Source organism: Monodelphis domestica, chromosome 1 (assembly GCF_027887165.1).
Source record: "Monodelphis domestica isolate mMonDom1 chromosome 1, mMonDom1.pri, whole genome shotgun sequence".
NCBI classification, from domain to species: Eukaryota; Metazoa; Chordata; class Mammalia; order Didelphimorphia; family Didelphidae; genus Monodelphis; species Monodelphis domestica.
In genome coordinates, this window is record NC_077227.1 from 145,393,230 (window position 1) to 145,415,487 (window position 22,258).

Sequence of the window (22,258 nt, forward strand, 5' to 3'; positions counted from 1 at the left end):
ACAGCTACTATTTAAAAAAAAATATGTTGTAAGGACAAAAGTAAAACAATTCCTAGCCAGAAGGAGCTTTATGCTCCTTGTCATTTCAGGTTTGTAAAAGAACATAAATAGTACAAAATATATATATATGAATTTCAGTACATGCAATACCAACAGGGAAAGGAAAGTTTAGCATTAGAGTTCTATAGAAGGTGGCATCTGAGTTAAATCTAAAGGGAATTAGGGATTTTAGGAGGTGGAGGTGAGTGGATGAGAGAGCATTCCAAACTAAGAGCTTATCTTTTGAGGCTATGAATCTCATGGTGGTAGATCTGCAGCATTCAAGGGGCTTTTTGCATAATAAGTTCAATACCATTCATGAACTGGGTCATCTGAAGAATTTCACCATCCATAAGACTTCTGTGCAGTATCCCTCTGTGACAGTGGCAAACATCTTAGGTGAGCATATTTTTCTTGTTTTGTGCCTTATATGGTACTAATAATCAGTTCTTTTGCTTGCATCTACCAGTAGTTTTAATATATACATGAAGGACACCTTGTTGGAAGAGATCCTTTTAAGGAGTAATTTTTCTTTGGAGTATTAAATGATGTTATGTTCTCTTGTACCTTAGTTGTGTCACTTTGATAGTGGTATCTGTTGTAGAAAATCATCTGTCTGCAAAAGACAGTCTCGTTTTTGTCAAAAATAAATATGTGTATGGGTAGTTTTTCCATAAAGGTTTTAAAGATTGAGAGTCATTTAAGGTCTGAAATTATTCATAATTTTCCCAATTTTTGTGAGGTCTTGAAAATTTGGGCTTTCAAAATTATGCTGCCTATATAGATAGCGATTTCTTCTGTGTGTATTCAGTTAGATTTTTAGCAGTTTTCTTGATCACATCTAAGTGCCATTTTTATTTTATTTTATAGAACTTCTTTATTCGAGGTCAAATGTAGTGGTTCCAGTGCTTGTGGAAGCACTGAACTGGCACTACTGCTTTGAGGAACCAGAACAGAAAATCAGAGAATAGAGTATTTCTCTCTTAAACTGCATGGTGCCCCTACTTAGACTACCACTTAAAGATGTAGGCACTAGAAACACTTTAAGGAATGGATTGTATCACTAATTGTTATCATCAGTGGATTTACTCCCACCTAATCTCTCCACATTTAACTCCTGTGTCTTGCAAACTTTTATCATCTTTTATTCTTCATATCTCTGTGAATAACTGCTAGCTACTGAAGAATATGCCTCCCTTACTCTTCCCAGACTGCTCTGCCTAGTCTCTCATCCTATTTTCTACCTTAATCTTTCTCCTTCCATATACAATCCAACTTTCATTCATTTAAAGTGTTCTTTGGGATTTTCTCTACATTTAGATCCCTTCTTCTTGGTTCTTTCTGTCTTCTTGCAGACACTTGGCTTTCTTCAGTTGTTACCTCCTTGTTTACTTTCTGCCTGGGCATTGATTGAACCTTCTCTTATTTACTTCCATTCCTGTTGAGCATGATAGTGAACTTTTTGAGGGATGGGTGATGTGAGAAATGTCCTAAGGTGTGCTTGGAGAGGGGGAGAGGAGAATCTTAGCCCTGTGTCCCTCTGGCTTTCTAGTAACAAATTCCAGTGAACTCTATACTGGGGTGATGGTGTGGGTGCCCACAGAGAAGGCTATGAGTGCCCCCTCTGGCATGTATGCCATAGGTTTACTACCACAGCCCTAGAGTATACCTTATTACTCATTGCCACTTATAAGTTCTCTTTGATGATGGATCTCTTAGCAACATTTCTTTTAAGTTTACTTTTTTCCCAATTTATTATTCAGTTCATTTCCTTATGGCATTTGTCTACTAGCCATCAGTTCAGCTCATTCTCTCTTTTATCTTGTAAGAATTTAAATTTAAGTTTTATGCTAAATATGAGAATTCTAAAGTAATATTGTGGTTGCCAATTTAAAAATATTATAACTTAAATCAAAATGACTTTTAGCAGCTTTATTTACAAAGAGATGGAAAGAGTGAAAGTGGGAAAATGTAGCTAAAGAGACAGATTTTTAACAAACCCATCTCTGATGAATTGAGACTCAGCCCCACAGGGGATTCCCCACATCTCCTATCCTCACATGGATTTCCCTGTAATCCTCAAGCCAGAAGTCTGGTGGGGTCTTCAGCTAGAGTTACACCAATGCAGTCTTCTCCAAACTCAAGGCAGGAATATCTGGAAAAATATCTCCAGAAGCCAGGAAAGGAAGGCCAACTACTCACCCAGCAAGCCAATGCAGCATCCAGGGAAAGAGTCTTCTCCTTCAGTCCAGCTCACCAACATAGAGTCTCCAAAGATGAACTCCAAAGGAGAAGTCTCTTGGGTCTCTTGTATAGGAAGTTGAGGATTTTTTTATAGTTCTTTTTCCATGTCACTTCCTGTTCCTTCCCCACTTTATGGGAACCAATCTCAGTCTTTCAATTTGCCTGGCACTGTCCAGGGGCAGGGCAGTGGCTTCTGGAGTTGTCATCCACTTTAGCAAGTGACTTGTGAACTCTCATACTTAGTGACTGGTAAGGTACTAAGTAGGGGTACTTAAGTTTTGATGGATTAACTCTTAAGTTAATCATATTTTCACAATCTCAAGTTGCTTAGTTACCTGAATATCAGTCTTCCTTCCTATCCCAACTCCTGTCCCCTAATATTCCTATCTTATAGAAATTTAACATTCATGTTGATGTTCCCAAATATATCTTTACCTCCTAACTTCAGTTTTTTCAAATACCATGACATACTTTTCCATTCCACTTTAACACACAAATGGTCTTAGTTCCCTTGGTCTCCCATTACCCATAAACCATCCCACTTTCATGTGCCAAAAAGACTTGTTTTTATTTGTCATTTTCCTTCTCTCTTTTTCTTATCCCTCCTAAACTTCTTTTTTTTTTTAAACCCTTACCTTCCGTCTTGGAGTCAATACTGTGTATTGGCTCCAAGGCAGAGGCAGAAGAGTGGTAAGGGCTAGGCAATGGGAGTCAAGTGACTTGCCCAGGGTCACACAGCTGGGAAGTGTCTGAGGCCAGATTTGAACCTAGGACCTCCCATCGCTAGGCCTGGCTCTCAATCCACTGAGCTACCCAGCTGCCCCCACCCTCCTAAATTTGTTAATCCTCACTAAGACCTTCAATCCCTGTATCTCTCAGTGTTAGAATCAGTGATCTGTCTTTACTTAGCTCCCTGCCTAATTCTGATCCTAACTAAAAGTTAACTAGTCCTATCACCACATATACCATACAAATAAATGCTCATCTTGTATTCCATTTTCTTTCAAGATTTCTAATCATCTTTTCTGAATAAGTCATGTAACCAAACTAATTGGGTTCATCGCCCAATTTTGAACTGACTGCTAACTGAAATAAAATATTTTATTTCTTCCTGCTCATCAGAGATACCCCAAACATTCTCTTCTTTTCATTCCTATCACACCATCCCTTTCTCCATTCTTTTAGCCTAAGGACTTTACTTCATACTTTAGAGAGCTTAGAAGCAATTTGCCTTGAACTTTCTTTTCACTCCTTTCCCACTTATCAACATGCCTTACTTCACTTCTGTCTATGATAGATGACTTTTCTGATCAGGTTCAATGTTTTTACATCCACTCCTTCCTTCTTTCTCTAGATCATCATCTTAATTATTCCCTTTCTATCGTGAAAAAATTCCTTGTGTAGTGGGACTATACCTGATTCAGGTCTGTCGGGTACCTCAGGTTTAAGATTAGAATGAAATAAAATTCCCCTAGAACATCTAATAGTTAAACCAAAGGAGGCTGTCTTTATGTGAGAGGCTTACAGGGAGAAATTAGGACTCCTTATAACTTAGGGGATTTTTTGTACCTAAGCTACCAGAAAGTTATGTCAACAATAACTTTTAAGGAAAAGTTGATCTGGGCTATGTGGGACAAGAGGAGCAAAAGATTGTGTTCTCACCCATACCCTGCTGCCTATAACAAATATTCAAGTCACTTTCATCTTTTTTTTTTTAAACCTGTACCTTACTTACCTAAGTATTAGTTCCTAGGCAGAAGAGTAGTAAAGGCTAGGCCAGTTGAGATAAGTGACTTGCTCACGGTCACACAGGTAGGAAGTGTCTGAGGCCAGATTTTAACCCAGGTCCTTCTTATGCCACACCTGGTGCTCCATCCATTGTGCTGCTATCTAGCTATCCCATCAATGATCTTTTAATTATTAAATATAATGGCCTTTTCTCTGGCCTCATCCTTCTTTACCTCTGCAGAATTTGAAGCTATTAATTATCCTTTTTTCCTGATTACTCTCTCCCCTAGGTTTTAGGACTATTCTTTTTTTTTTTTGCTAATCTATTTACCTGTCTGAATATTTCCCAGTTTCTTGCTAGTTCATGATCCATACTAGACACCCTTGGTTATGAATGTACCCTTAGGTTCTGTTCTCAGCTGTTTTCTCCCCCTTTTTTCCCTCTTGTTAACTTAATCAGTTTCCATATTGTAAAAATAAAATGTAAATGAATTGAACATGGGTTATAAACTGATTTCAATACTCTGCTTGTGTTTACATAGCTTCAGTTTAGATAAGTGAAGTAAAGCTCATAAGTGAACTTTTCTTCAGGGCCAGGCGCAAGGACACTAAAGAGATTCTTGTTATAAAAAAATAAAATATTTATTGAAATATATAAGGATAAAAAAGAATTTCTAACTCCACCCAAATAAAACTCCCAGGTTCCACAAGGAACCGCTTCTCCTGTTTCTACAGGCTACACTGAACCCTCCTGATCTGACTAACCCAAAGTTTTGCAATTCTAAATAAACTTAACAGTATTATCCTTATAATTCTTACCTTTGTTTTCATGTTATGAAAATAATATAGGCTAGCTGGCTGAGCCTCAGCAAGAACCAAGTTAGGACTCTGAGCCTTAACAGACTAGTTAACATTACTCATGCATCCATATGTATAAGCTCCGTGAGAGGATGATAACAGCTAGTATTTCTATAGTGATCGAAGGTTTGAAAAATACTTTAAAAGTATCTTATTTTCACAACAACCTGGAAGGCAAGGTGCTATTATTTACAGTGAAGAAGCTGAGGTAGGAACAGGCTTGCTAAAGGTCACAAGGCTAATAATGTTTTCTGAAACCAAATTTGAACTATGGTCTTCTGACCTTGTATTTGTGGTTGCTTACTAGATATTTACTAATTTACTTAATTTATTGATCATTAAAGAAACATAAATCTGTTTGATTTTGCTTTTTTGTTGTGGTTTTCACTCACTGACTTAATTTAAAAATTCTCTTGGTGTCATCTGGTTTAGTTGGGTTTAAGACTTTTTTTAGATGGATTTTGCCTGATGCTTTTCACTATTAGTACTGGTCTAATACCCACTTATTCTCCTCCATCATGACTTTTATACTTAACTCTTGATGCTTTTCTCCGTGGCAAGGATATCAAGTTTTTGCTGACTGATGTGGTTTCTTGGCTCTTCCTGCCTCTTCACTATCAAAATTCTTTTATGTCACTTAAATTCTTCTTTTAAAAGGTATAATAATTGAGGAAAATGCCTTTAGTGTTAATCTATTTTCTATATTATCAAAATCAGAAATCTGGTTAGTTTGCTGTATGATTAATTGCATATTATGTCACTAAGTTTGATGTTCTCATTTTAACCTTTGTTCTTAGTAATCTGCCATATGTATAGTCATGGATATTTATAGCTGAAAGTAATTTTACAGATCAAATCCAACTTCCTTATTTTATTTTTGAGGATAGTGAAGATAAAGAGAAGTGGTTAGTCAACTTGTCCATTGTCAGGTGGTTTATGGTAGAGTCTACTCTAACCCACATTGATCTTTCCATTCTCCAAACTTTACTATTTCATTTAAAATCTATGGCTTATTAAGAGTAAGGCATGTTACACAGGACATACATATATTTATACCCTTTTTGCAGAAGTGTCTTTTCATTCCACCTTGTCTCTTCCATTTAATGTTGCATGTGATCATATAGAATGAGTTTAGTTTCAAGGAAAATATGACTCAAAAACATTAAAACATAATAAAACTGTAAAAGCTACAGTTCCTCAGAACAATGGCAAAAGTATTACTGATTGAGCTGTGCAACAGTTACTGTAAAGTTTCTGGTGGAGAAATGATGTTTCTTTTATTTTCATTGCTGATGGTGAGGAATAATGATTGAAAGCAGGTGCCACTTTATCATTTGTTTCCCTTTCTACAAACTCTCCTTGCCCTACTAGAAAAGCCACATTCCATTTTAGTCTAGCAAAGGAAGTCTTCAGACAGGATTTTCGAGGAAGTTTGGATTGCCTTAAAGGAGGGACTGTTTCAGTAGATTTTAAGTGATCTTGAGGTTACAATCCTCCTCTTCACCCGTCAGACATGGAGTAGTCCTGAGATGGCTGGCTGCATATGAGATGTTAGGTTGAACCTAAACCTGGTTCTGATCTGTGGAGTAAAAGCATTTTGTGATTTTACTCTCCTCCAAAATGAAACATTTTTCTCAGATTGAGAAAGTTTCTTATCTGTTCCCAAGAGATTTCCTATAATGAACATCCTAAAATTTATGTGTTTTATAACTTCCTTGTTGGAGTGCTACTAGTTAGCATTCCTCATTTTATCACTTCTTTGGAAAGCATACACACATACACACACACACACACACAATCAATTTGGTAGAAAGGTTTTTTCCTCTTTTTTTATATTCTCCAGATTTAAAGCATTTCTGGTTGTTTCTCAGTTGCATATTTTGGTTAAGCTACTTTAGACATCAGCCAGGTGTTGAAACCCATTTTCCCCTATACTTTAAAATGATCAGTGATAAAAAGAAAGGTCCCATATACAATAAAAAATAATTATAGCAGTGCTTTTTTAGTAGCAAAGAACTGGAAGCAAAATAGATGCCCTTTGGGTCAAGTAGACTGTGATACATTGAATGTATTGAAATATTTTTGCACCTTAAAAAATGGTATGTACAAAGAATGCAAAGAAGTGTTGGAACACTTACTTGAACTGATGTAAAAATGACTAGGAAAATGACTTCAACAGTATACATGGAATGAACGAAAATTCCTCAAATTGAACATGATAATTAGTAATTATCAAGCTTAGCTCCCAAGAGCTGAGAGTCTTATCACTTCCCTTTCTTTTTTGCTGAGGTTCGGGGTTAGGAGGACTGTGAGGAATTTGAGATTTTTGACATTAATTGGCATGGAAAAGAAACTACATAAAGTATTTTCTTTATTTAATCTTTTACTTACCTTTGAATCCTAATTTGGAGATACTTCTTTAATAAAAGATAAGCTTCAGTGCAAAAATGTCTAGTATGTCTTTAAATTTCTTCACAGTCTCTTCAATTTTGAATTATGAATAAGTTTTTAAGTGATTAAATTTTTCTTACACTTAGAAATAATTCTACTTGTTATTAAATTAAATTTTACACTATAAAGTTAACTTATACCACCGTTCCCATAAATATAGAAAATAGAACACAGCTAGCTGTGAGAATTAATGTAAATTGTAGGACACATAATGAACATAGATGCAAAAATCTTAAATAGAATACTAGCAAAAAGACTCCAGCAAGTGATCATGAGGGTTATTCATTATGATCAGAAAGGATTTATACTAGAAATGCAAGGATGGTTCAGATTTAGGAAAACCATCCACATAATTGACCATATCAACAAGGAAACCAACAAAAATCACATGATTATCTCAATAGATGCAGAAAAAGCCTTTGACAAAAGATAACACTCATTCCTATTGAAAACACCAGAAAGTAGAGGAATAGATGGGCCTTTTCTAAAAATAATAAACAGTATAAATCTAAAACCATCAGCAGGCATCATCAGCAAGGGGGATAAATTAGAAGCATTCCCAATAAGATCAGGAGTGAAATAAGGATGCCCATTATCACCTTTATTATTTAACATTGTACTAGAAACAATAGCAGTAGCAATTAGAGAAGAAACAGAAATTGAAAGTATTAAAATAGGTAATGAGGAGACCAAGCTACCACTCTTTGCAGATGATATGATGATCCACTTAAAGAATCCAGGAGAATCAACTAAAAAGCTAGTGGAAATAATCAACAACTTTAGCAAAGTTGATGGATACAAAATAAACCCACATATATCATCAGCATTTCTATATACTTCCAATTCATCTCAGCAGCATGAGTTAGAAAGAGAAATTCCCTTTAAAATTACCCTAGACAATATAAAATACTTAGGAATCTATCTGCCAAGACAAACACAGGAACTATATGAACATAACTACAAAACACTCTCTATACAATTAAAACTTGATCTAAATAATTGGAAAAAACATTAATAGCTCATGGTTTGGACCATAAGCTAACATAATCAAAATGACAATCCTACCCAAGCTAATTTACTTACTTAGTGCCATGCCCATCAAACTACCAAAAAACTTTTCTTACTGAATTAGAAAAAAACATAATAAAGTTTATTTAGAAGAACAAAAGATCAAGAATATCAAGGGAAATAATGAAAAAAAATGTGAAGGAAGGTGACCTAGCAGTACCAGATTTTAAACTGTACTATTAAGCAGTGGTCATCAAAAAAATACGGTAATAGCTACGAGACAGAAGGGAGGATCAGTGGAATAGACTTGGGGTAAGTGACCTCAGCAAGACAGTCTATGATAAAACCAGAGATCCCAGCTTTTGGGACCAAAATCCACTATTAACTGCTCAGAAAATTGGAAAACAGTATGGGAGAGATTAGGTCTGGATCAACATCTCACACCCTACACCAAGATAAATTCAGGATAGGTGAATGACTTGAACATAAAGAAGGAAACTATAAGTAAATTAAGTGAACACAGAATAGTATACCTATCATATCTTTGGGAAAGGAAAGATTTTAAGATCAAGCAAGAGTTAGAAAAAATTACAAAAGATAAAATTAATAATTTTGATTACATCAAATTAAAAAGTTTTTGTACTAACAAAATCAATGCAATCAAAGTAGAAGGGAAGCAAGAAATTGGGAAACAATCGTTATAACAAAAACCTGACAAAGGTCTAATCACTCAAATTTATTAGGAGCTAAATCAATTGTACAAAAAATCAAGCCATTCTCCAATTGATAAATGGGCACGGGACACGAATAGGCAATTTTCAGGTAAAGAAATCAAAAACTATTAATAAGCACATGAAAACATGTTCTAAATCTCTTATAATTAGAGCGATACAAATCAAAAGAACTCTTGAGGTATCACCTCACACCTAGCAGATTGGCTAACTTGACAGCAACAGAAAGTAATGAGTGCTGGAGGGGGTGTGGCAAAGTTGGGACATTAATGCATTGTTGGTGGAGTTGTGAATTGATCCAACCATTGTGGAAGGCAATTTGGAATTACGCCCAAAGGGCGCTAAAAGACTTTCTGCCCTGTGATCCAGCTGTAGCACTTCTGGGTTTGTACCCCAAAGAGATAATTAGGAAAAAGACTTGTACAAGAATATTCATAGCCTCCCTGTTTGTGGGGGCAAAAAAATTGGAAAATGAGGGGATGCCCTTCAATTGGGGAATGGCTGAACAAATTGTGGTATATGTTGGTGATGGAATACTATTGTGCTCCAAGAAATAATGAACTAGAGGGATTCCATGTGAACTGTAATGACCTTCAGGAATTGAAACAGAGTGAAAGGAGCAGAACCAGGAGAACATTATACACAGAGACTGTGGTACAGTTGAATGTAATGGACCTCTTTTACTAGCAGCAATGCAATGATCCAGGACAATTCTGAGAGACTTATGAGAAAGAACACTATCCACATCCAGAGGAAGAACTGAGAGAAAAGAAACAGAAGAAAAACAACTCCTTGATCGTGCAATATTAATAATATGGAAATAGGTCTTGATCAGTGACATATTAAATCTACTGTAATTGCATGTTAGATACGAGAGGGAAAGAACATCGCAAAATAAATCATCTAATTAAATAAAATTTCCAAAAAGAAAAAGAAAATGGAGTGTTGCTCCAAAATATTTTCACTAATAACAGACCCAATATTACTTTTTCCTTAAAAAAAAATACAAATGATAAGAAAGTACTTTAAAAATACTATTTTAATATAATGAACAAGATATTCATTTATTAGATGTCTGCTGCTGCATAGTTCCTTTTTTACTTTTTTTCAAGAATACAATATAAGTTGGCTCTCTGCTTTCTTAAGAACACAAAAATGACTATTTTTTTATTGTTCTTGTATTCGGGTTTGTTCTGCTTTGTCGGACATAGTTGCCAGACTAATGAAGAATGTTTATAAAATTTACTCAATAAATATTCTTTTTGAACTTTTAATATGCACGATTTTCTTTTTCAAAAGACCCTTACCTTCCTTCTTAGAATCAATACTTTGTATTTATTTCAAGTTAGAAGAGTGATAAGGGCTAGGCAATGGGGGTTGTGACTTTCCCAGGATCAAATGGCAAGGAAATGTTGGAGGTCAAATTTGAACCCAGGACCTCTCATCTCTACATCTGGCTCTTAATCCATTGAGTACTTAGCTGCCCCCATGATTTTCTTTTACCATATAATTCTATAAATATCTTCTGGGAGATTTTGATACTGTTTTGTGATTAATACTAATGGAAAGATCTATATACAAAAAAGCAAGCAATTTAGGCAAAAAGTCTCCAAAAGTAGATAAATTGAATGATTTTGAAATAATTTTTCCTGAACCTTACTTTAATGTTGCTTTCCCTGGAATGTTTTAGTCAAACTTATTATTTTAACTTATTTTCTAAAACTTAAAAAGATTTGTTATTTTCCATATTTTCAGGCAGCTCTTTTGTACTTGTTTATTCTTACCTGGAAATATTTATTAAATTAACAAAATTAAATTCTAAATTCTAAATTAACAGTGGCTTTGGTACTGTGGGCAAAATGGAGGAGAAGGTAAAGCATGTAACTAAAATATTCATATATGAATTTGTTGATATAACTAGGAATACATTGCTATTTTAATTAGATATAAGACAGTTTCAAGTTAAAAGTATATATATTTTTAAAATTTATAAATATATACCCTCCCCTCTCCCATTTCCAGAGAATCATTTCTTTAATGAAGGATTTAGGGGAAAAAAAAGGGACAAAACAGCTCAGCAAAACCAACTGTCTGACAGTATACTCAGTGTTGTTGCCCAACCACAGAGAAAGGAGGGAGTTGCATTTTCTCATCCTTCTTTCTGGGACAGGCTTGGTCATTATAATTACACAGTATTCTATTTCTGTATTCTGTTCCTTTGTTGTTTTGACCTCTCATACTGTAGTAATCATGCATATATTTTCCTGGTTCTATATATCATGTAATCTTCCCAAATTTTTCAGAATTCTTCCTATATGTGGTAGTCTTTCTGAAATACCACCTATCTTTTGTCATCTTTACTAATTTGCCAGATGTGAGACAATAGCTACATATGTTTAATTCACATCATTTTATGTTTATGTTTTTTTTTTTTAATCCTTACCTCCGTCAATCACACAGCTGGGAAGTGTCTGATGTCAGATTTGAACCTAGGACCTCCAGTCTCTAGGCCTGGCTCTCTATCCACTGAGCTACCCATCTGCCCCCTATCTTTATGTTTTTTTTTAATAGTCTTATTGGTCTTGTTGGTCTTGTTTAAACCTCTTATTCTCCTTTTCCATTGGGAAATGGCCATTGGGTTAAGTTAGCTTTAAATATTTGCTAATACTTTCTTTAAATTATCCTTGGCTCTGGCTTTTACTGACAGTCATAGCAGGCAACTGAATAAACGTTGGGAGAGTTAGATGACATTTACATTTTGGAAATAACATCAAAATCCATTGGGCATTAAGTTTTTCTCTGGTAGGGGTTGTTATAATTGTTATAATTCCTTTTTATATCTGGGTAGGTGAGGCTTATAAAAAGCCACAAGTATAGCATTTAAAAATATTTTCATATTGATATACATTAGGAATATTGTCCTATAATTTTCTTAGTTATCCAGGTTTAGAGTTTGATTATGCATTAGCTTTGGACCTGGTGGGTAGGGAATTTTAATAGATGAGAGGATGGTGTGAAGTTGAACTGTTAATTATAAGATTAAAATTGTTTTGTGTTGTTTTTTTTTGAGGCCCATAAGAGCTTCAAAAGAGTACTTACTTAATGGAGAAGAGATTGAAGGTCACAATAAGGAAAGAGTATAGTTTTAGGAGCAGTTTAGCTTCATGTTAGAGGAATTTAGGAATTCTTGTGGAACACTTTGGTATTAGGGAAATCATCTTTTTGTGTGTGTGTGGCTGATGTGGAGTGAAAATTTAGTCTCCAAACTTTTAATTGTATAACCCTAAGGTAATTTTTTTTTTTTGGTGAGGGTTGGCATAGTGTAGAGCAACTTTTTTTTAATTTTAAAATTATCCATTTATTAATGGCAAAACAGAGGAGGCATAAAGTCAACAAAGATTGCAATGTTTATGATTCTTCCAAACTAGAACAACTTCTATTATGGTATGTCTAACACTAGATTTATGATCCTAGGATACTTTACCAGAATCATTTGGAAAAATGTTACCCAAATGATTGTTCCCCAAATGGTAATAATTTTCTTTCTTTTTACCCTAACCTTCTAGGTATTGATTCTGAGACAGAAGAGCAGTAAGGGCTAGGCAGTTGGAGTTAACATTATTTGCCCAGGTTCACAGTGTGTCTGAAGTAAAATTTGACCCCAGGTTCTCCCAATTCCAGACCTGGCACATTGTGATTCAGTTGCTCTGAACAACTGTCTTTTGAGCAATTCACTTTCCTTCTGTCAAATAAGGCAGATGATATTTAAGGATGGAAGATCTCTAAGGTCCCCTGTAGATCTTTTCTAAAAGATGATATATGTCTTTATATAGATTGTCTTGAATATAATTAGCTTGTTGGAGAGAAGTCCAGATTTTTCAATGCACTTTCTAGGGAAAGAAAAAAAGCTTAGTAACACAAGATCATCTATAATCTGCATGTTGAAAAAGGCATTTCATTTATGTACATGAAGATTTAAGAACTCTTAGTATACTTCTTTCCTTTGATTGTCTTTGCCTTTAATATCTTTTCACCTCACTTTTGAGTACCCTTTACCATGCCAGTTCTCATACTCTCATTCTTTTTCCCATTCAGTTAGTATTCAATTGTATAGTACAGTGAAACTGACTAGAATTATGATCTGAAGTTTTGGCAGGCAGCCTTTCAGAACTGGTGATCTGGGTGGTTTCTCTGCCAGCTAGCTGGAATTCAGAACAGAGAAACCAAACAGACTTTTGGCAAATTCGAAAGTATAGCTTTCTGTTTCTTTAGAAATTGTGATTCCAGTCATTTGATAGAGCCTCAGAAATGCACATAAGACTTCTAATAAACACTTTGGTTTGCAATTTTATGTTTGGTGCCTGTACTACTTTGCTAATTGAGAACTGAATTTGAATTCTGCGTTGTAGAATAATCTTTGAATTTAATTTTAGTTTTTTATTTTTTTTTCCATTTGAATATGTTTATTTAGTCATTTTAGAACATTATTCCTTGGTTACAATAATCACATTATTTCCCTTCCTCCCCTCCACTCACTTTTCCCACAGCCAACACGCAATTTCATTGGGTATTACATGTGTCCTTGATCAGAACCCATTTCCATGTTGTTGTTTACACTAGGATGTTCATTTAGAGTCTACATCCCCAACAATATGCCTTCAACCCATGTATTCAAGCAGTTGTTTTTCTTCGGTGTTTCTGCTCTTACAGTTTTTCCTTTGGATGTGGATAGTGTTCTTTCTCATAAATCCCTCCGAGTTGTTCAGGGTCATTGCATTGCCACTAATGGAGAAGTCCATTACATTCGATTGTACCACAGTGTATCAGTCTCTGTGTACAATGTTTTCCTGGTTCTGCTCCTCTTACTATGCATCAATTCATGGAGGTTGTTCCAGTCCCCAAGGAATTCCTCCACTTTATTCCTTTGAACACAATAGTATTCCATCACCAATATATACCACAAAACCAGTTAGTTAAAGAACAAATCATAGAAACAATTAACAACTTCATTGAAGAAAATGACAATGATGAGACATCCTTTCAAAACCTATGGGATGCAGTCAAAGCAGTACTCAGGGGCAAATTTATATCCTTGAGTATATATATTAACAAATTAAGAAGGGCAGAAGTCAATGAATTGGGCATGCAAATTAAAAAACTAGAAAGCGAACAAATTAAAAATCCTCAGATGAAGACTAAATTAGAGATCCTAAAAATCAAAGGAGAAATTAATAAAATTGAAAGTCAAAGAACTATTGATTTAATAAATAAGACTAGAAACTGGTACTTTGAAAAAACAAATAAAATAAAGTACTAGTCAGTCTAATTAAAAAAAGGAAAGAAAAAACCAAATCAACAGTATCCCAAGAAAAGGGAGACCTCACCTCTAATGAAGAGGAAATTAAGGCAATCATTAAAAACTACTATGCCCAATTATATGGCAACAAATATGGCAATCTAGGTGAAATGGATGAATACTTACAAAAATATAAATTGCCTAGACTAACAGAGGAAGAAATAAATTACCTAAACAGCCCCATATCAGAAAAAGAAAATTGAACAAGCCATCAAAGAACTCCCTAAGAAAAAATTCCCAGGTCCAGATGGATTAAAAAACGAATTCTATCAAACATTCAAAGAACAGCTAATCCCAGTATTTATACAAACTATTTGACAGAATAAGCCAAGAAGGAGTTCTTCCAAATTCATTTTTACAACACAAATATGGTACTGATCCCAAAGCCAGGCAGATAAAAACAGAGAAAGAAAACTATAGGCCAATCTCCCTAATGAATATAGATGCAAAAATCTTAAATAGGATACTAGCAAAAAGACTCCAGCAAGTCATCACAAGGGTTATCCACTATGACCAGGTAGGATTCATACCAGGAATGCAAGAATGGTTCAACATTAGGAAAACTATCTGCATAATTTACCATATTAACAAGCAAACTGACAAAAATCACATGATTATCTCAATAGATTCAGAAAAAGCCTTTGATAAAATACAACACCCATTCCTTTTGAAAACACTAGAAAGTATAGGAATAGAAGGGCCTTTCCTAAAAATAATAATCTTTTAATTTTAGAATTGAAAGAGCCCTTAAAGATCATCTATCCTGACCTCTCCTACCTTTTACAGATGAATAACCTGAGGGTCAATGAGATTAGTTCTGGAATTAGAATTAGGAAGACCTGAATTCAAATCCTATCTCAAATATTTAACTGGTTATCTGTGACTTTAGTCAAGGCATTTAATACCTCTGAACCTCCATTTCTTCATCTTGAATGAATCAGTAAGTCAACAAGTTGTGAACTGACCTAACCATTCTGGAAGGCATTTTGGAATTATGCTCAGAGGACTTCCAGCTATATCATTATTGGTTTTGTACCCCAAAGAGATATTGAAAAATATTTGTACAAAAATATTTATAGTCACACTCTTTGTGGTGGCAAAAAATTGGAAAACAAGGGAATGCCTATTGATTGGGGAATGTCTAAACAAATTGTGGTATATGATGGTGATGGAATACTGTTGTGTTATAAGGAATGATGAACTGCTTGATTTCTGTAAAAACTGGAAAGACCTCCATGAACTGATGCAAAGTAAAATGGGCAGAACCAGGAGAACACTGTACACAGTAAACAGAAATATTGTGAAAAAATCAAATGTAATAGACTTTGCTGCTAATAGAAATGCAATGATCTAGGACAGTCCTGAGGGACTTAGGAAAAAGAAAGCTATCCACATCAAGAGAAAGAACTTGTGGGAGTAGAAATGCAGAAGGTATGAATTATCACTTCTTTATACAAGTATTTGATTGGCGATTTTGGTTTTAGAAGATCTCCTTATTACTATGATCTACTTTATTCCACCTCAGTCTCACATAGGGCTCACAAATTAGTTCTCAGAATTATCCATAAGTAGTCTACTTCCCTAGTTAAAAACTCTTGATATTACTCTTTTGGGTCATAAACTCCTATCATTCCATTTCTCCCAAGTCCTCAGCCTTCCTAAATCTATTCTTTCCTCTTATTAAGACCTCCAATCTCTTGACTCCTATATAACTTTATCAAGGTAATACTATATTCTGATTTGACTTCATTTTCCTTCTTCCATCTACAGTTTGACTATATTTAACCAGTTCAACAACACTATATTGATTTTTACTCTACAATTCTTTTTCTAAAACTCCTATCATTGCTTAGCCCTCATTTAGGCATCTTTCTGCTCTGGATTATCTTCACAATCTGTTGCCTCCACTCCTATTCAATATCTGTGTGGAGTTGGGAGTCTTGTATCTATGCTAAGGTCAAACCCCTCTAAATGTGCCCTTAGTCCTCCTATTCCCTTTCATTTTCCTCAGTAGATTTCAGTATTAATCATAAACCATCGCACTTCCTTTTTACCCTCTTTACAGCTACTGGTTCTTTCTGTATTGTCTTCAAACAAGTCCACGTTTATCTCATTTTAAAAGAACGAACAAACAAAGAAACAAAAAAGACTGACTAGATCGCCTCAATCCTGTATCTCTTCTCCCAGCCAGACTAATAGAAATAGTTGTTTCCACTCCTCTCATCCACCCTGTGACCTTTTACAAAATCTTACTTCCAATCATACTTGCCTAAAACTTCTGAACTCATCACTTAGCTGAACCCAGTCTCCTTTTAGAGTTATCAGTGCTTGCTTAACTGCCAAATCTGATGGTCTTTTAATTCTCATTAATTTTGACCTGCATTTGATAATATTTGATACTCCATATCATCTCCATGATCAAATATAAAATGCTTTGTTTTGCCTTCAAAGTCCTTTATAACTTGCTCTGCCTCTTTTTCCAATTTTATTACACCATATACACTTGTCCTACCCCCAAGTACTCTGCCAGAGATATTGGCCTCTTTGCTCTTCTTGATCAGGCATCTTTGGACTCTGTTTTTTAAATGACTGTTTTCCTTTTTTTAAGAATGTTCCTCATCTCTACCTGTTGACTTTCTTAAAATCCCAGCTAAAATCTCACCTCCTACAGGAATCCTGCTCCTTTTTAATTCTAGTCCTTAGTTCCTTATAAATTTTGGGTATCAGACCTTTGTTAGGGAAATTTGTTGCAAAGAATTTTCTTTTCCCTTTAACTTTAGCCCATCTAATTTTAGCTGTTGGTTTTGTCTATGCAGAAGCTTTTCAATTTTATTTGATTAAAATTGTACATTTTCTCTGCATTAATACTCTTGTTCCTTTGGTCATGTATTCTTCCTTCTTCTAAAATTAAGAAAGGTATCTCATTCTTTGCTTCTCTAATTTGTGATATGATTTTAATATGTTGAACAGATAACCACTTGAAGTTTATTTTGTCATGTTGTGGAATGTTGGTCTAAACGGAATTTCTTCCTACCAGTTTTTATTTAATAGCAAAACTGCTTCAGTAGTTCATCTTTTGGTTTGTTAAACATTATGCTACTTTGCAGCTCATTCTCTATATGTTGTGTTCCCCATCTGTTGTGCTGACAAATCCTAGATCTTTTTGTTGGCTAGCCAAGCCTTGCCTTGCTGTACTTCTTTTGCATTTAATACCAAACAGAACAACTCCTCAAGCATTTTAAAGGAGTTAGAGAACTATGTACCATGAGTTGCTAATTGAAGAGGTAAGCCTGTCTACATAGGGTAGATGACATTTGAGTTTGATTTTTTTTTTAATGTTATTTAGTCCATTTAGGACATTATTCCTTGGTTACAAGAATCATATTTCTTTCCTTCTCTCCCCTTCCCCGACCCCTTCCCATAGCTGATGTCCAATTACACTGGGTTTTACATGTGTCCTTGATCAGAACCTTTTTCCATGTTGTTGATGTTTTCACTAGGATGATCATTTAGAGTCTACATCCCCAATCATATTCCCCTTGACCCATGTAATCAAGCAGTTGTTTTTCTTCGGCGTTTCTGCTCTCACAGTTTTTCCTTTGGATGTGGATAGTGTTCTTTCTCATAAATCCCTCCGAGTTGTTCAGGATCACTGCATTGCCACTAATGGAGAAGTCCATTACATTCGATTGTACTACAGTGTATCAGTCTCTGTGTACAATGTTTTCCTGGTTCTGCTCCTCTCACTCTGCATCAATTCCTAGAGGTCTTTCCAGTTCACATGGAATTCCTCCACTTTATTATTCCTTTGAGCACAATAGTATTCCATCACCAACATATACCACAATTTGTTCAGCCATTCCCCAATTGAAGGGCATCCCCTCATTTTCCAATTTTTTGCTACCACAAAGAGTGAAGCTATGAATATTCTTGTACAAGTCTTTTTCCTTATTATCTCTTTGGGGTAGAAACCCAGCAGTGCTATGGCTGGATCAAAGGGCAGACAGTCTTTTAGCGCCCTTTGGGCATAGTTCCAAATTGCTTTCCAGAATGGTTGGATCAATTCACAACTCCATCAGCAATGAATTAATGTCCCAACTTTGCCACATCCCCTCCAGCATTCATTACTTTCCTTTGCTGTCATGTTAGCCTCGGACCAGTCCTTGTCGCTGCGCGTGAACGCCGACACCAGGCCACAACCGCACCTCCCGTAACAACTGGCGTCCCAGGCCCCATGTGCCACAAACTTGGCGCCTCAGTCTTTGGACTTCAAAGCCACATGAAGGTACACCGTAGATGAAACTGCACAAAGACAATAGTCATTCTCGGTCACCAAGAGACTACCACTGCTACTACTACACTACATGTTAGCCAGTCTGCTAGGTGTGAGGTGATACCTCAGAGTTTTGATTTGCATCTCTGATTATAAGAGATTTAGAACACATTTTCATGTGCTTATTAATAGTTTTGATTTCTTTATATGAAAATTGCCTATTCATGTCCCTTGCCCATTTATCAACTAGAGAATGGCTTGATTTTTTTGTACAATTGATTTAACTCTATAGATTTGAGTAATTAGACCTTTGGCAGAAGTTTTTGTTATGAAGATTGTTTCCCAGTTTGTTGCTTCCCTTCTAATTTTGGTTGTATTTGTTTTGTTTGTACAAAACCTTTTAATTTAATGTAATCAAAATTATTGATTTTACACTTTGTAATTTTTTCCAACTCTTGCTTGGTCTTAATCTTTCCTTTCCCTGGATATCCTTGATCTTTTGTTCTTCCAAATAAACTTTGTTATGGTTTTTTCTAATTCAGTAAAAAAAGTTTTTTGGTAGAATTTTATTTTTTTAAAAAGGGGGTTGAAGTTTAACAGTTTGGAAGGGGAGGCCATTTTGTGGCTAAGAAACAGCACGAGCAAAGCCATGTTGATGAAATGACAGTATGATTTCAGACAGAGTGGACCTCTTGGGTGTGTGTGTGTGTGTGTGTGTGTGTGTGTGAGTGATATAGAGTAAATAGAGGTTGGTATGGTTTGAGGTAAGCCTAGAAAAACAAGATGGTACCAGATTATAGTTTGAATGTTAATCAAGTAATAGGTATTCTTAGAAAGGTAAGTTAGCAGTGATTTGCTCCATACTGACTTGAAGAGAGGCACAAAGAAATATATCTAAGTTTTTGTAATAGTCTAAATAGAAAGTCAATCTGAAGTAGGATAATGGTAGTAGAAATTGAGAGTAGTGAAACAATATGAAATTTGATAAATGTTTAGTAAGAGATCATGGGAAAAGTCAAAGATAATCTCAGGGATGTCCAGCTTTCATACTCAGTAAAATGTTGATAATTATACTTGTAGTTCTTATGGGGTTGTCATAAGGATTAAAAACCAAATAAGATATATGTGGTAGCAAAAGTATTAACTTTATACAGTCTTGAATACCCTTTAAAGCAAATAGGAATTGGTCCTCTAAATTTGATTAGGCCAGAATACTATAGAGATAAAAAGTTGAGGTAACAGGGAATTGGTGGAAGTTTGCTTGAGTTTCTAGAGCTGTTCAGGTCTGAATATTATACAGTATTTTAAAAATAGCTATAATACTTGATCATACCATGGAAGAATTAAAAGTTTTAGGAATAGGCTTAAATGAAAAATCACAATTTGCAGAAAATTTCTGCTTTCCAACTCATGGCTACTTCCCTAGCCAATATGGAGATGATGGGGAGTTAGCATATCCTTAAATTCTTTGTTGTAAAGTCTTTGTGCTCTCTCTCTCCCTCTCTCTCTCTCTCTCTCTCTCTCTCCCTCTCTCTCTCTCTCTCTCTCTCTCTCTCTCTCTCTCTTCATTTTATCATTAATGTGTATTTTATTACATTTCAGTCATGAGGCTGGATCATCTTATTTTTAGTCTTAGATAGAATATTTGGTCTAGTGAGCAGGTATATATTTCAGTGACTTCATGATAGATTTGGGAAATGGGTGGGTGTTTGGATGGCCAGTTATGAAAGTCTGGTAACTCATTTCTTTTTTTTTTTAAACCTTTACCTTCCATCTGCAGAAGAGTGGTAAGATGGAAGTTAAGTGACTTTTCCAGTGACACACATCTAGGAAATGTTGGAGGTTGGATTTGAACCCAGGCCTTCCAGGCTCTAGGCCTGGCTCTTGATCCACTGAGCCATCTAGCTGGCCTTTGGAAGCCTGTTTCTGAAGCATTTTTGAAGTGTATGAGGAGAGCTCTCCCAGTGTGAAAAAGAGGCACCTATTGATGGTACAGTTAGCTAGATGTGTGCTTCTGGATTTTGTTACTGTTGTTCAGTTATTTCAGTTAATGTCCTACTCTTTGACCTGATTTGGGTTTTTCTTGGCAAGGGTACTGGAGTGGCTTGCTATTTCCTTCTCCAGCTCATTTTACAGAGGAAGAAACTGAGGCCTTAAGTAATTTACCTGTTGTCATCCAGCTAATAAGTGCCTGAGGTTGGACTTGAACTTGGGTCTTCCTGACTTCAGGCCACGTGTTCATGCCATCTAGCTCCACTAGAGACAGATGTGAATGCACTTTAAAATTGTAAGGCTAATGCCTTGAAGGTGGAAGGATAGTTTTTAGACCATTGGAGGTAAACTAGATTGACTTTAGGTGGAAAACTAGAGTGGCTAATCCCATTGAGAGCAGGTAAACTGAAAAGAATGAGGTTAAACCCATTAAGATTAGGGTTATAAAGGAGAATGGGACCTGGAGTGAGGATGAGACTTCAGATAATACTTTTCATTTAGTGTCCATTGTCAATGGCAAAAGAACATTATGTTTACCATATTAGTATTCCTCAACTCCTGAGAATAGTCTCCTTATCTCCTAAAAGAGAGAATTAAAATAACTACTGTAATTCTTACCATAAACATTACCTTGAACTTCAACATTGAATCTGAATCACTTAATTTTAAATTAGGTCTGTCCAGGAGTAATCTGTGAAATGCATTGTTAAAATGCCAAATAAATATTTGCTGCCATTAAGAATAACCACCACAAAAAGTGATTTGCATAACAGCACAATTGATAGAATCAGGACTTTACCTAAACTAGGCCAATCTGCTAATAGATCCATGGTCTTACCATTATTCTACACTGTCATGACTTGCATTGTCACTTTAAAAGTTTTTTACTATGCTATATATTTAAGCTCTTTAAAAAATGAAACTTACGTTACCTAAGAAGAACTTTATTGTCATTCTTTGGTTGTAAAATTATGAGTAACTGTATTTATGACTAAAAAATAACTTGCCTCTAAGGTTTGTACCAAGCAAAAAAAGTTTTGAGTGACGAGCTTTAAAAAGTTTTTGAGTAGGCAGGGACATGATTTTATCTATGCATTGAGAAGAGGCAGTTGGTAGCAATTATCTCTCTAGTAGTTTATTTTCTCAGTTTTTTTTTTTTTGCAAAAGATTATCAGACTTACTAATGGTTATTTCCACTGAATTTTCTTTATGATGAAGTATTTGGAATTGTTTGCATGTTTCAACTAAGTAGTTGCTGTGGCACTATTGTTTCTCCTCTTTAATGAAGCTTTTTCTACATTGAAATTCTGTAATCATTCTTATATGATGCAAAATCCATTTGATATCATAGACATTTTTGGAAAAGTTTATTGCTTAATAAAACATTTTATTTTGGGGAGGGGGGATTCTTTTGTTCTTGCAATGATGTAGTCTAGTATACACTTTCAAGTTGTTGCTACAGTTTTCATGACTATCCAAATCATTTGCACAAAATAAACAAAGCAGTTTTTCCTTAACCAGCTGTAACAGTACTTTTGAATGCTTAAAATAAATACAGTGGAGCTCAGAGGCATTCTA

The 22,258-nt window shown here is 35.2% G+C and overlaps 1 protein-coding gene across 18 annotated transcripts in view; it reads left to right on the forward strand.

Moving 5' to 3' along the window:
• Window positions 1–22,258, forward strand: part of TJP1 (tight junction protein 1) — a 318,209-nt gene that overhangs the window by 215,591 nt on the left and 80,360 nt on the right. Inside the window, exon 1 of one of the 18 annotated variants that reach the window (XM_056807624.1) lies at window positions 18,635–18,700. The exons of the other annotated variants lie outside the window; for them this stretch is intronic. Within the exon in view, the coding sequence (XP_056663602.1) occupies window positions 18,650–18,700 (51 nt within the window). The 5' untranslated portion in view covers window positions 18,635–18,649. Of the gene's footprint in view, window positions 1–18,634; window positions 18,701–22,258 lie in introns of those variants that run through there. 18 annotated transcript variants of the gene reach the window in all.